The sequence below is a fragment of the Neofelis nebulosa genome, chromosome 6, assembly GCF_028018385.1.
Source record: "Neofelis nebulosa isolate mNeoNeb1 chromosome 6, mNeoNeb1.pri, whole genome shotgun sequence".
NCBI classification, from domain to species: domain Eukaryota; kingdom Metazoa; phylum Chordata; class Mammalia; order Carnivora; family Felidae; genus Neofelis; species Neofelis nebulosa.
The window spans coordinates 53,037,171-53,052,222 of NC_080787.1; the positions used below are offsets into that span (position 1 = coordinate 53,037,171).

Here is a 15,052-nt window from a genome sequence, read left to right on the forward strand (position 1 = left end):
GTCCTTGCCGAGGCCGCAAATGGTAACTCCATTCTTCCAGGTGCTCAGTCTGAAAATTCTAGCATCAACTTTCACTCTCACAGCCAATTCTCCAAGAAATTTTGTGCATCCTGCCTTCAGAAAATCCCCACGATCTAAGCACTTCTCACCACTTCCACGTCTACCGCTGGGGTCTAAGTCACTCTCATCTCATCCCCAGATTATTGCAACAGCCTCTCAATTCTGCTCCCTGCTTCTGTCCCCACCCCCACCTGCACCACAGGGTCTATTCTCAAAACAGCATCAAGTGTAATTGTTTTCTTTTCTGTGAACCTTGTCATGTCACCTCTCTGCTCAGAGTTTCCAATGGCTCCCACCACACTCGGAGGCAAAGCCGACCAAATCCTACAGGCTTGGTCCTCTCTGGCCCAGTCTCACTCTGCTCTCCTTCAGGCTCCCAGTCCTGTTGCACTGACCTTCTTACTCTCCCTACTTCACGGCCTTTGCCTTACTGTGTGCAAATCCCACCAACTGCCACTAAACTCCCTCTCCACCCACTCCATTTGCTTAGCAAATCGAACAAAAACTATAATTTACATTCTTGACTGCCTTCTTTAGAGAAATGAACTCTGTGAGAGCAAGAATTTTGGTCTGTTTCATTCACAACCATAGCCCCTATACCTACAACAGTGGCTGGTCCATAGGGAACTTGGCAAGTGGTCAATAAATACGTGTTGAATAAGTAGGAGTTGAAGTTACAGAAGTGAATGAGGTCTCCCAGGGTGCCTGGATGGCACAGTAGGTTCAACTTCCAACTTCAGCTCAGGTCATGACCTCGCAGTTCGTGAATTTAAGCCCCATAGGACCAGGCTATCTGCTATCAATGTATAGCCTACTTCAGATCTTCTGTACCCCTCTCTCTCTGCCCCTCTCTGGCTCATTCACACACTTTCTCTCTCTCTCTCTCTCTCTCAAAAATAAATAAAAACTTTTAAAAAAGAAGACATTAATGAGGTCTCCCAGGGAGATCGTGGAGAGGGAGAACAGAAGAGAGATAAGAGAAACAAACTGTCAAATATTAATATCTGAAAACCAGACTAAGGAGAGGAAGTAGCAAGATTCTTCGGTGTGAGTCACAAAACTTAGGTGAATTACAAGATTTGGAAGGTCCTAGTGACATAAGCTCTAGGAAGAATTTTAAGAACTAGGAAGGTGGTAGATGAAAAGATGTCATTATGTGAACTTTAGAAGGTTTGGGGGAGAAAGGGTGCAGAGCAAGAGTGCACTCCTTTAGTGGGTGAAAGCCAGGTGATAAAATGAACCCAGTGAGAATGACTCCAGGGTTAAGCAGAGGGAAAGTCAGAGGGGAATGGAGGTAAGGCCCAGGTAGGCATCTGAGGACCTCAATTAATTCCATCAATCTATAACCCAAACTAGATAATTCATTGCTCAAAGCCTGAACTCTCTAAATTTGTATATATAAATTATTCCATTTACTTGTTTATATTGATGAACCCCCATTCAGTTTTTTGAGTCAACCTTAAATAATTCCTTAAAACATTTAGCAGCCTGGATCTGGTTACCTTTCCTGTAGTTATACACTCAAATACATAGGGAAGCCTCTGGAATTCTCTCTCTCCCTGGAGAATAGTAGAAAACTATCCATTCAAGATGGACAGACCCCTCCTCTGCCTGGGGAAGAAGAGCTGGCTGAACTATCCAGGCCCATTACTGCACCCTACCGGACGGTGTTGCTGTAGGGGTGGGCATCAGGAGGAGGTGAGAGAGAGAGAGGGGAGAAAAGTAGTATGGGGGAAGGCAGACACAGCCCAAAGCTGTGTTGGGGATGCACACAGCTTCCTTTGTTGGCAAGATCCGGATTAGGCTTGTGCCTGATCCACTGGAGCAGAGCCTAGAAGCCTTCGAGGTGGGCTTGTCCCCGGCCAGAAAGGCGGAAAATCAATTTGGCTGGCAAACGAGAGCCCCCAAGAGCTCAGTGCACGCTCCATAATCCTATCCACTAGCAGCTCAGGAAATAGATGCCTGAGCCCTCACATATTCATGGGGGATGTGAGGCATAAATCAGGCTTTAAGGATTGGGGGCGAAGGGAATGGACTCTCGGGCTGGTTACTAATTAATCAAGCACAGAACACCTAAACCTAGCAACCTGGGAGCAAGCCACACACACACAGGCACGGGCTGCTGCTGCTGCTGCTGCTGCTTTTCCTGATGGTTTTTTTTTTTCATTTCAATTAAAATAGATATCGAATGAAAATTTCCCCTTTAGCTGATGCTGCTTATGCATCCCCCCGTTCTTCCTTTAATTAAAAAACATGCTTATTGCAATACTTGCCAGAATCACTTTAACGGTATTTTAATTGTAATGTCTCTGCCTGATTACAAAAAGAAAATATGAACTCAAAAGTATGGGCAAAAGATGTTCTCAGGGTGCAGGAAAAGAATCACACACCTCTCTGAAATGGATGCCACGTGCTAATTCCTTAATTAGCCCAGTATTACTGTCAAACTGGCAATGGAGACTGGGGGGTGGGAGTGGGGGGTGGGGTGGGGGGAATATCTGAAATAAAATCACCGACTCAGAGCCACACACTATGGCAGTTGGGAGAAATCATTTTCATCAGCTCTGATTTCCCTGGCAGGATGGAGAACCGCATGTAATGAAGAATGCCATGCTCAGGATCGGCCCTTGCAATGTGGCCAGCCAAGTTTTCACTGTTCTTTGCAAAGGGTCGCATAGCCTTTGGGAAAAGATTAGCAGAGCTATATTCATTGGCTTCCGGTCCTGACAATTCTATATGGCTCCCTTTACTGCTTTAGCCTAGTAGTTCTCAAACTTGAACATGCATCGAAGTCACCTGGAGGTCTCCAAACACAGATTGGCAGGTCTCATACCCAAAGCTGATTTGCTATGGGGCCCCAAAATTTGCATTTCTAGCAAGTTCCCACATGATACTGATGCTGATCAGGGACCACACTTTGAGAACTACTGCTCTAGGTAAATTAAGCCATTGCTCTAGGTGTCCATAGTCTTATGCTGTATACTCTCATCTAAAATCGGTTGAAAACTACAAGGCTGGTATTGCAAATTAATTCACTTCTTCATTCATCCAACATTTGCTGTTATTTTCCACCCTTTCTGCTAGGTGCTGACATTTAAAAAAAAATGCAAAAAATACAGTCTCTACAGCCACAAGGTCAGGTGAAGTTTAATTGCCCCCGGTAAATAGAAACACCCTGGTTTTAGTGAATTGGCCAATTTTACAGATAATTGAGAAAGATAAAGATTGTCAATCAGTTTTTACTTTTTGCTCTGAAACATAAAACTCATTAAGTTAACTTTATAAATTAATTAACTCTACACTAACTATAAGGTGTAAACATATTTGTGGGAAAGAAACTACTAGAAATATTCAAAGGAACCAAAACACAGATACAAATAAATGCCTTCATCATTATAGCTACTATATCATCAATTGCTACTTAACTAAACCTTGGTTCCTTTCTATCTCCCAAAAAGCATCACTTCCTTTTTCCAACACAGCTTCTGGCATTTAAATAGTCAAGTCCCTCAGCTGTTCCATGGATTTCTAAAAAGTCACTTAAAATCTCAGGGTGGTGGAGGGGAAGCTGTTTGTAAGGAGGAAATGAAAAGACCAGGGGAACAAAAAAAAAAAACAATCCACAATCACACAAAACAACAAAAACCTATCTTTTCTTTAAAGTCTATACCAGACAGATAAAAAAAATCTCTCTAGCTACCAAGTAACTCATTCATTCAAATGATCTCCTTCCTTCTCTCTATCAACATTCAATTAGCATGGACTCATTCACATTCTTTTTAATATGTATTTATTTTTGAGAGAAACAGAGCACAAGTGGGGTAGGGGGCAGAGAGAGAGGGAGACACAGAATCTGAAACAGTCTCCAGACTCCCAGCTGTCAGTACAGAGCCCGACTCGGGGCTCGAACCCATGACCCGTGACACCATTACCTGAGCTGAAATCAGATGCTTAACCGAGTGAGCCACACAGGCACCCCCCAATCACATTTTTAATAGCCTTCCAACTTGATACATTTCTCAAAGCAGTTCAAAAGGCTCCAGGTCTAATTGTTCTCTGACTATTGTGAATATAATTTGGCTATAGCATAATAACTTCACAAGTGAAAGATCACAGTTGTTTCCTCATAGTATTTATTTATTTAAAAAATGATAACTCCTACCTTTTCCTGACCCTCAGGAATATTACAGTACATGAGAAATAAAAGTAATGAAATGCTTAGTCTCTGATTTTTATATGTGTAAGAATCCTGGGTACATAAGCATCCCAGATTTCCAGTTCTGCTTTTGACCTTGATAAAGAGGATATGGAAAACATTAATCAAAAAAAATGAGGTAAACACTTAAGGAGATGGGTGTCTGAGTGGCTCAGTTGGTAAAGCATCTGACTTCAGCTCAGGTCATGATCTCATGATTCGTAGGTTCAAGCCCTGTTTCGGGCTCTGTACGGACAGCTCAGAGCCTGGAGCCTGTTTCAGATTCTATGTCTCCTTCTCTCTCTACTCCTCCCCTACTCACACTCTGTCTCTCAAAGATGAATAAACATTTTTAAAAAAATTTTTTTAAAAAGAGGTAAGGAGAGATCAAACCCTGAAGGACCCTATAAGCCATATTAAGGAGTTTAGGCTTGATTTTAAAGGCTAATGGAAAGTCAGTGAAGGCTTTTAAGTAAGAAAGTTTGAAATATTTATCTTTCATTACTGAAAATATTACAGCTTCTGTGCAAGGAAGGGACTGGTCCCTTTTCGATAGCATTTTTCATGTTACAACATTCAAGTTGTCAAGACACAAACCTGTAAATTGTTTAATATCTATCTATCTGTCTGTCTGCCCATCTATTGAAAGCATGTCCTTTCTCATAGCTATGGCTTATCTTTCATTTAAGGCTAATCAAGCGTGTCTGGGACTGTTCTCTGGAGGTAAATAATGTAAGTCATTGTCTGATTGGGAAAAATAAGGGGTTTCAGAGCCAAGTGTCCCCCACAGTAAAAAGCCTTTGTCTCTGATCTCCTGATACACAAATAGTAAATGAAATTGGTCACTGTCTGGACTAATCCACTAACATTTGAGAATACCAGGAAGGACTCTGATTACAGAGAAATCCACAACTGACGTTAATCTGCCTCTTTAGGTCAGAAATTCATTCATTAGTTCACTCATTCAACAATTATTTGAATACCTACTACGTGCCTGAAGATGTAATGTTCTCACTATACAATGGTGAGCAAAAACAGACCTGGATCCACTTTCTTAAGTGTATAACCTATATCACCCATTCTCCAAAGGTAGAGGGAATTAAAAAACACACCCTGATATTAAATATGTAGTCACCAGCAAAAGACTAACATATGGAGACACACAAGGTAAAGGGGATTCAGGGTGGGTTTCAAAAAGGCAGGTCTGGGGTGCCTGGGTGGCTCAGTTGGTTGAGCATCCGACTTCAGCTCAGGTCATGATCTCATGGTTCAAGAGTTTTGAGCCCCATGTTGGTTTCATTGCTGTCAACACTGAGTCGGCTTCAGATCCTCTGTCCCCCCTCTCTCCTGCTTGTGCCCTCACTTGCTCTCTCTCAAAGATAAATAAAACATTTAAAAAAAAAAAAAACCAAAAACGTCAGATTATTTCTTTCTGGATACTGACATCTTCACGAGGCTTCCTCTTTTGACTACTGCAAAACTCAGCCCATTCTGGAGCACCATGATTGGAAAAGTGGAAAGAAAGCACATTAACTCCTTTATTGCACTTCCCTCCTAACAAAGGGAAAAGAGTCACCATCAATTCCATTTTCTGCATTGATTTGAGGACCAGCACCTTACTCAAAGCTAAAGGAGAATCTGTGGCTCCCTCAAATTTGAACTCAGGCCCTCGGTTTCCTGACCAAACTGCAATAAGTCAAACTTGCTGCGCTGTGTACACATAATTATCCCATCCCCTGCCTTGAAGAGTAGCTATGTTTCAGCTGGGAGAAGAGTCAATCTCCTTTTTCCACCAACTTTTAACTACTTTAAGCATACCAATTTGTAACAAATTTTACCAGCCCAAATAACCTTCTCATGTTGACCAATATATTATACACTTAAGAAAGAAGGAAATATTAATGCAGAATATTTCATTTTTATCAAAACTCCAGCCTGCCTGCGGTTAGATTTTAAATCCATGCTGATATCTGTGAGGTCGAAATTATAGGCACTGGGTAATCTGCCCAGTGACTCACAGAGACCGAATGCACACGGAAACCACAAGCTATGTCCCAGGGCAGTCCTGCCTCATGGCATTCCCAGATCACAACACTGGTAAAGCATTACCCGAAGCCCGCACCTAGTGAAACTGAGGCTGATTGTGTGCTAACTACGAGGAACAAAGTGTAGAATCCTGAGGATTAAAAAAAGGCTGTGCTGGGTACAGCACCAAAAACCTCACTCTGAAATCCTCAAATCCTTTCCAGGGATGAAGAAATTCCACAAAGAACTTGATAGTGGATCAAGAGAAGATAGCTCATCTCAACGAGCCAAGAATATTCATTTGCATACCACAGAAATCCCAAATATACTAAAGAGATCTCAGTACCTTCAAAACTGTAGACCACAAAAAATCAGAGAAAACAAGACCATATTCTGAACAGCACCAGAAAAACACACTTCCATTAAGTCAAAATAACAAGGAAAATGGAGACAACCAAATGGACAGACTCTGCTCCTGCCATTTCTGTATCTTTCCCTCTCCTGCCATAGAAAGAAAAGCACTTCAACATGTATTCTGAAGATAACAGAGGCAAAAGCAATACAACGTCCTTATTACCAACCTAATTCTTTCAGTAATCCAGTTTGCTTTGTATATAGAAGCAGCCACTATCTGTAAATAAAATTGCAACTCAGGCCTGATATTTCAGCCATCTCTTCTGTTATCCCCATCAATCCGGAAAACAAAACAAAACAAAACAAAAACTATTAATTGGGTGTTTACTCTGGACCAAGCCCTGTGCTGAGGGCTTTACAAACATTCCCTCATGTAATATTCAAAACACCCATCTGAGTTGCACAATACTTTGTAGACTTGCCACACAATAGCAAACAAGTAAATGATAGTCATCATTGTTACTGTTGCTGTCATTATAACAGCCATGACCCTAATGAGGAGAAATGTGAGGTTTATGGAGGTTATGCAACTTGCCCAAGGTCACAGGACTAGTAAGAAGCAAAAACCAGATTCAGACTGTTTTCTCTGGCCCAAAAGCCTGCTAAGCATTTAACTGCTTTGGTATACACCAGTAGACCAAGAAATAGAAAATCACATTAAAGGAGACCAGTGCACTGTTAAGCAGCAACAGAGACTAGAAATAAGTTTCTGCTCAAGCATTTTAAAGGGATGGCATTGTAAGTAGGAAGAAACTGAAATGTCTTCCTTCTGAAAGCCCAAAACCAAGGGAAGATGGGTTTCTAGAGTTCATTCCCCCATTGACCCTTTCTTTATCATTATTTCTAGGCCACTTTATGTCAAACTGCCTGGCCATCAGAAGTGAGAGAAATTCATTGCTTCATTCAGAAAATATGAATGTTTCTCCAACTAGAGACTGCAAACTCAAGATCCTTGTCCAGGATGCATAACGGCTCTGACAAGAGGGTAACATCCCTCCTTTGTTATTATGGCTCATCATAATTACTTGGGATAAAATAATAAATTTTAATTCAGCGATGCTTATGGCCGTCGGGCATCTTAACATAAAAGAACAAAAAATATAATTAATTAAATCAAGGCAATATGCCTATTTCCATCCCAGCTCATTAGTATTAATTGATTGGGTTAATTCTCTTTTGTGTTTAATAGTACCTCCTAAAAATCAATCTAAAAAAGAGGGAGAAATGGAAGGGAGAAGTAGAGATGGTAAGTAAATGAAAGTTCTGAATATTTTGTTAATTAACTCAAAATGTAATAAATATAGCTTACACTCTTATGGTCACAAAAACAATGTGCCACTTTTTAATAAAGTTCAGGAATCAGTACATATAGCATCATAAATAATGGCTAAAATTTTGCCTCAAAGAAATGTATAATCAATCTTCCTCTCTAAGTTGTACTAATAAGAAAAGACTATCAATTCTATTTTACAGATGGAAATACAAGTAAGGCACAGAGAATTCAAGATTCTTGAGGGCCATATGTAGAGGTACTGTATTAGTTTTCCTGTTGTAGGGGCCTACCTACTCTTCTACATATTAGAATGCTGGCTTCCATGTATGGAAAAATAACATAGAAGATGCAATATTTTCATAAAGTAGTTCTAAATATAGTTGTTAGGTGATCTAATTTCACTTTTATGTAACACTAATGATTTTCTTAAAGTATATATATTCTTCACGTAGAATGTCACCTTTGTAATGTGGGAATGGAGGAGAAAGTGCCTCCACCAGTGATACTTTTTATTTTGTTTGTTAAAATCTTTGAAAAGATTATTTCTGGCTTGAAACTTTTCATGCTTTATCTTGGCCCATAGATGATATCAGAAACCTAAAGAAAACTCCACTCAGCTATTTTTATGATACCATGAATGGGTATGAGAAAGAGAGACAGGGGTGCTGAGATGGTTCAGTCAGTTAAGCGTCTAACTCTTGATTTCGACCCAGGTCGTGATCTCACGGTTTGTGGGATGGAGCTTTGTGTCGGGCTATACACTGACAGTGTGGAGCCTGCTTGGGACTTTCTCTCTCTCTCCCTCTCTCTCTATCCCTCCCCCACTTGGGTGTCTGGCTCTCTCTCTCAAAATAAATTAACATTTTTTAAAAAGGGAAAAGAGAGAGATTCAGAGACTGAATTACTGTTGATGATGATGATTCAATCTTATATTTGAATAAACTTTTTATTATCCCTCAAGTACTTTCACACACTGTATAGTCAAGAGAAGATATTATAGGTTTAGAGCAATACTAGCAACCAGATTTTTGAGAGTTGGAGTCCTTCACCAGTTCCGAATGCCTTTTAGAAACAGAAAAATAACTTACCAATGGATTTTATATTTCTCACAATTCACAGTGGCATACACTTATATATAGGCATATGTATGTAAATATATATATTTATGTGTATATATGTGTGCATATATACATGTGTGTTTACATATGTACCTATGCATACATATATACCTATATATGTAAGAACAACTAAAGACAATAAAAGTTAGGAAAAGTGATAATTAAGAAAGCAAGAGTTTAAAAATTATGCTTTTTAAATTTCATACAGGATCTGAACTCTGCATTTTAGCTGTCCATCAACCATAAGCACATGGTTTCATTCAACCATCAACACATACTCAGTATCCTACACACTGAAGAGACAGTATTAAATAGATTGGTGAAGTCATTTGCCTTTTGGAGGTTATGCTAGCAGAGGAAGCAGACTATGAACCAACAAGTAAATTTATAATATGTGAGGATAAATTGTTATGAAGAAGGTAAAGCAAAATAAAAGGAAAGAGAATAGTAAGAAGTGGTTGCAATTTCTGAAAAGATGACCATCAAGGCCTCTCTAATAAGTTGATATTGTCTCAGAGAACAAACAAAATAAGTGAGCCAGCCACATGCATACCTGGAGGAAGAGTATTCCAGGCAAAAGACATTTTGGGCAAAGGCGTGAGGTATGTGTACACCTGGTATGTTTATAGAAGAGCTGAAACAGAATGAATGAGGAAGACCGGTCAATGAAGGGACCAGAAGTTTGATAACGGTAAGTTTAGATTATTCCTAATGAAATGAGAAGACACTGGAGGGTGTTAGAGGAAAGAAGTACAAGACCTGACATATTTTTAAAGGATGTGTACAATAAACTGTTGGGGGGTTACTTTAGCATATGGCATAAGAGTCAAACACCAATGACTTAAACACATGAAGTCTTGTTCTTCAATCATGAAATAACTTCAGAGGTGAACAGTCCCAGTTGCAGTGTTACTACTGCAACTCCAAAATCATCAGGATCCTGAGCTTCTTCCATCTTTCTGCTTCCCCATTCTGAATGAATCACCTCATTGTCCAAGATGGCAGCTGAAAATGTAGCTATTATATTTACATTCCAAGAAGCAAAGAAGAAGAAGCAAGGACAAATAGGGCATGCATCCGAATGGGTCAACTCTACTTTAGGAACTTTCCAGATACCCTGTACCACACCTCCCCTTATATCTCCTTGATTGGCTCTAAGCCACAAGGCTATGTCTAACTAAAATGGAGGCCAGGAAATGTAGCATTTTGGCTGGATACTTTGTTGCCCCAAACAAAAATGGGGGGTCTGCTACTAAGGAAGACAAAGAATCAGAAACAGGGGAATCGATTACAGGGCCATTTGAAATGGTCCCAGCCAAAAATTATGTTGCTTAGAACTAGATTGGTACCAATGGATGTGTTGATCTATGAGACACAAGTCAAAGTCCAGACAAGATTCACTGATGTATTGGTCATGGGATGTGAGAAACAGAAATAAGTCTAGGATGTTTCCAAGGTTTGGAGCCTGAGTCATTGAACATGAACAGTTCCAATAAGCAAGATGGATTCTTTGTGTATATGAATGGTCAAAACTTATCTCAGACATAAATGATAGGGTCTTCACCTCCTACCACCCAATCCTAATCTTACATTCTTGATACCCACTCCTCTGGAGTATTCTGCCTTACTGCTTGCAACACATATTTTAGAATTAGAAATTTTACTCTTTTGAGGTGCCTAGGTGGCTCAGTCGGTTAAGCATCTGACTTCAGCTCAGGTCATGATCTCACAGTTTGTGAGTTCGAGCCTCACATCAGACTCTGTGCTGACAGCTTAGAGCCTGGAGCCTGCTTCGGATTCTGTGTCTCATTCTCTCTCTGCCCCTCCCCCCTTGTGCGCGCCTCTCTCTCTCTCTCTCTCTCTCTCTCTCTCTCTCTCTCTCTCTCTCTCTCTCTCTCAAAAATAAATAAAAACGTAAAAAAAATTTTTTTTAAAAAGAAATTTTACTCTTTTGTATTTTCTCTCTAATTAGCTTCTCTAGTGATAATGCACATTTATTCACGTTAAGTATTAGTCTTCACTTTTTCTCATACCTCGTACAAATTCCTAGGCCACTTAACAAGTATCCAGAAGGCATGGTTGAATCAAATTTGATCTGTGTGGCTTCCCTGTTATCATTCTTTCTAGAAGCTATGACCCATCTATGTATGATAAAAATCTCAGTTTCATTCCAGGCAACCCTGCTCTCTGCACCTATTTGTACAGAAACCAGTGTCCACTACTTACCCTCACATTCTTACCAATGGCCCTACTCTCCAGGAGAAAGAGGGGATCCTTCAGATAACTCCCTCTCCCTCTCCACAGGATAAGAGTTTACTCCTCTGAATCTAGCTCACTTATTCCAAGTAAATTCAGATTGAAATATATTGCCTGGACCAGGAGTATTAATAAAAGCCACTTTTAAAAGGTGACAGGTTGAGACAACTATTTGCATTATTCAGATGTTGAACTCTCCAAGAGTAAGAAATCAAGTGTATATTCTGCATGTCACTGCCTTTCTCTTACCCTTTACTTTCTGATGCCTCTTCTCCATCTTCAGTCTCTGGCCCTATCGCACCATTGCTTGATTGAACATTTACCTGGAACTAATGGGGCATCTAGAGACTCAATTGAGCTAGGCTTTTAGCTGGAAAAGTTCTCCCAAATAATATCAATATAAGGCAAAGACCCTTGAGAGCCTAAAGGTCATCTCATCCTTCAGCAGCATTTGACTCCTGGTTAAAGGTCTATAAAGAACATTTTTTAAATATTTATTTATTTTTGAGAGACAGACAGACAGACATATACAGGATCCATGTTATCAGAACAAAACCTGATGCAGAGCTCGAACTCACGAACCATGAGATCATGATCTGAGTCAAAGTTGGATGCTTAAGTGACTGAGCCACCAAGGAGCCCCTACAAAGAACATTTTTAACCTGAGATTCTAAGTCTAAAATTTTCCTTTGTCATTGCTAGTCCTTAGGTAGTTGATGTCCATCAATAAGTCAGCATTCCCCAAAGCCACTGGTCATACACACACACACACACACACACACACACACACACACACACACACACAAAGACAGGTCAATAACCTAAGCTGACAGACAATTTTTCCTAAAGGATACAAATTAACTGATTTGCCTGAACACTTCCTCCTCGATATCAGAAACACACACACACACACACACACACACACACACACACACACACACCCCTTCCAAAATATAGAATGTGAAATGCCTAATCAGAAACCTGATTCCATCCATAAGAGACAGATATCCATATTACATTAGTTTATCCCCTTCAGAATATTTTATTTTCCCTTTATTTTCCCCCATGCTCTTACTTTAACAAGAACAAATGCCCTTGTAAGTGTTAGACATATTTTTTTATAAAGAGTAATGTTTTAGGGCAGAGTTTTATAGCTACCCATAACTAATCACATTTCCAAAGCTATTTTCATTTGCCAATGAAGACAGTCACTTTGATAACCATTCCTTATTATCAGCCACTGAAGTAGGCAATGATTTTTATTCTCATTTAACAGATAAGGAAACAAATGCTCCAAGAGGTGAAATAAGTGACTTAGTCATTTGGTGATGTGGTGGAGAAGTTGAAATTTGAATTCTCATCCAACTTCCCAGACCCTAGAGCTATGTGGCCAGATTTTCAATAAGGAAGCCTATTTATATGACTTTCCAGGGGACCAGGAAGTCAAAACCACAACAGGGTGAGAGCAGGAAGACATTGCTTTCTTGGCAGGGAATTTCAAAGGCAGCAACATTAACCACTTTCAGAGCATTTTGCTATATTGTGGGGGCTTCCCTGGACAAGCATGACTACAAAGTGCTTGAATAAAGAGGCATATTCTTTGGTAACATTGTTAACCTTCTTTTATTTGAAAAAATAAAATAATTAAGCTCTGTGCTTAGAAGAGTCAAAAGAAAGGGCCTTCGTTTTGAACACTCTGACCACTTCTTCCTTTTACATTAAAATCTCAGTTTGTTCCCAGAATAAATTCTCAACCAAGTGTTGGAACTTATCCAAAAAGTTCCCCTCCCTCCTGCCCCCAAAATGAAAGAATTATATATGGTCATGCCACCACTGATCTCCAAACTCCACAAACCTTTAACGTGCAGGAAGCTGAGGATGCTTGTGTTGGTGTCAAGCAGTAGCAATTGGCCATTCTCCACTGTGACATTGTCGCCATCTTGTGGCACTCTCTCAGGAAACCAACTGTAAGCCCTTGACCATCTCAGGCAGAACTGAAAGGAAAAGTTGCCCTGGAAAACAGTTTCAATGTTTTATTTTGTTTGGTTTAAAGCATAATAGTATGGAGGATCAATCTAAATGGAAATCTCTTAAACTAAAATTAATTTGCATGTAACGTCAAACGTCTCGATAAAATTAGTCACCCTCTCTTGACTAACTCAAAAAGGGATAAATACAGAAGGGGCAAAGTTACACTTGAAATGTGTCTGTGTTGGCCACTGGAATTCTCCAACACTGTGGTGCTGCTCATGTTTTCTTACCTTTTATTTTTCTCCAGGACAAGTCCCTTTCTACTGAATAGAAGGGTCGATTCCATTTTTTATTTTTATAGACATGTATTGAGTCTTGAACAAAAAGTCATAAATATCCTGGAATCGAGAGAATTAAAATGTTCTGCTTGATGGGTGGCATTTTGCTTTATGTAATTGGTATCATTTTTCATTGGCTCTACTGCCAAGGGTCCTTGTTTTATAGGAACATTCCTCTTTCCAAGTCCAGCCTCCCACTCTGTGTCTTTTTGATATTGTTGTTGCCTTTCCCTCTATGCCTGGTGCATCAGTGCTGAAAACAAAATGCATAAATGAAATGCCCACTGACTTCAGAGGATAGCCCAGAACGCTTGAGTGAGTGATGGGCAGGGAGCGAGGCTGAGAGGGCCCAGATAAAGAAGAACCCCCTTCCCACTCAGCCTCCAGTCTCCCTCACAGAACTGTTGGCTTTTCTTTTAATTTATGGTCACACTGAAGTCACATGTTTTTCAAAAAAAGGAATGTAAAAAACCACAGAAAGCAGTATTCAGCTCATGTAAGAGGCCAAGAACATGTCTAAATATCTTGTGCAGTTATGGGACTATAATTATGATAAGTATAATAAAATCAGAATAGAGAAGGTATTTCCCTTGAGGTAGTACATACATGTGTCTGCCTCTTTCCACACACTTGTTCCCGCCCAGATTCTCACCAAATATGAAGCCTGGGTTCCTATAAAAGAACTGCCTAGAAAGTCCTCTTGTGAGGTGTTAGAAGCAGATGGGAGAAGATCATTAAGAAGGGAAGGCATGTTTATAATACCAATAACTACACCTACACAGAGAATAGTACCCTGGAGTATTTCTGAGAGAGAAAATGGAAAAGTGTGTAGCCAGAATAGCCAATAGGTTTTCCAGGAGAGTGTACTGACCCCCCAACTCAATAGTTTTGAGTTGTATACCCAACTCAATTGCCAACAAGCCTTTGGGATAAGGAGAAGCAGTGTTTTTTTTTTTTATTCTCTACACCTACAAAAGAGAAAAAAATTCATGCCTCCTCCCAATTTAAGAGATGGATAAGCAGGACTAGCACCATGAAAAGGGGCTATACATGAGCATCTTTGTAAGTCGCATGAACTATATCCCCATAATGGCCACCTGTAGACTCAGAAAGTAGGAAAGAATTTTAGCTCTTTACTGATTTCACACTGAAGTTGGGCAAAGGGAAGTAAAATTACACAAAGTGGTCCTTACAGGCTATACATTATCTGTTCTTAGAATCCCTTAATTCATTCCCATCAAATCTAAAAAAAGGAGAGGGAGGTGAATAGGAGGAAACTGAAATGGAATAAAGTGGTCAAAAGGTGGGAGAGGCTAAACTGAATAAAGACAGTAAAGTCAACTGTAGAGAAGATGAACTAGATTATTGGTCACATTGGCTGGAAGTCCACTCTAAAAGAACT

The 15,052-nt window shown here is 39.9% G+C and overlaps 1 protein-coding gene across 2 annotated transcripts in view; it reads right to left on the reverse strand.

Annotated features, from left to right (window-relative positions):
* PKHD1 (PKHD1 ciliary IPT domain containing fibrocystin/polyductin) overlaps positions 1-15,052 on the reverse strand; it is a 473,171-nt gene that overhangs the window by 316,781 nt on the left and 141,338 nt on the right. For both annotated transcript variants that reach the window (XR_009263031.1, XM_058734233.1), the window contains exon 35: positions 13,197-13,353. Coding sequence is in view for 1 of the 2 variants with exons in the window: in XM_058734233.1 (XP_058590216.1) it covers positions 13,197-13,353 (157 nt within the window). In the remaining variant the exon portion in view is untranslated. The remainder of the gene's footprint in view (positions 1-13,196; positions 13,354-15,052) is intronic.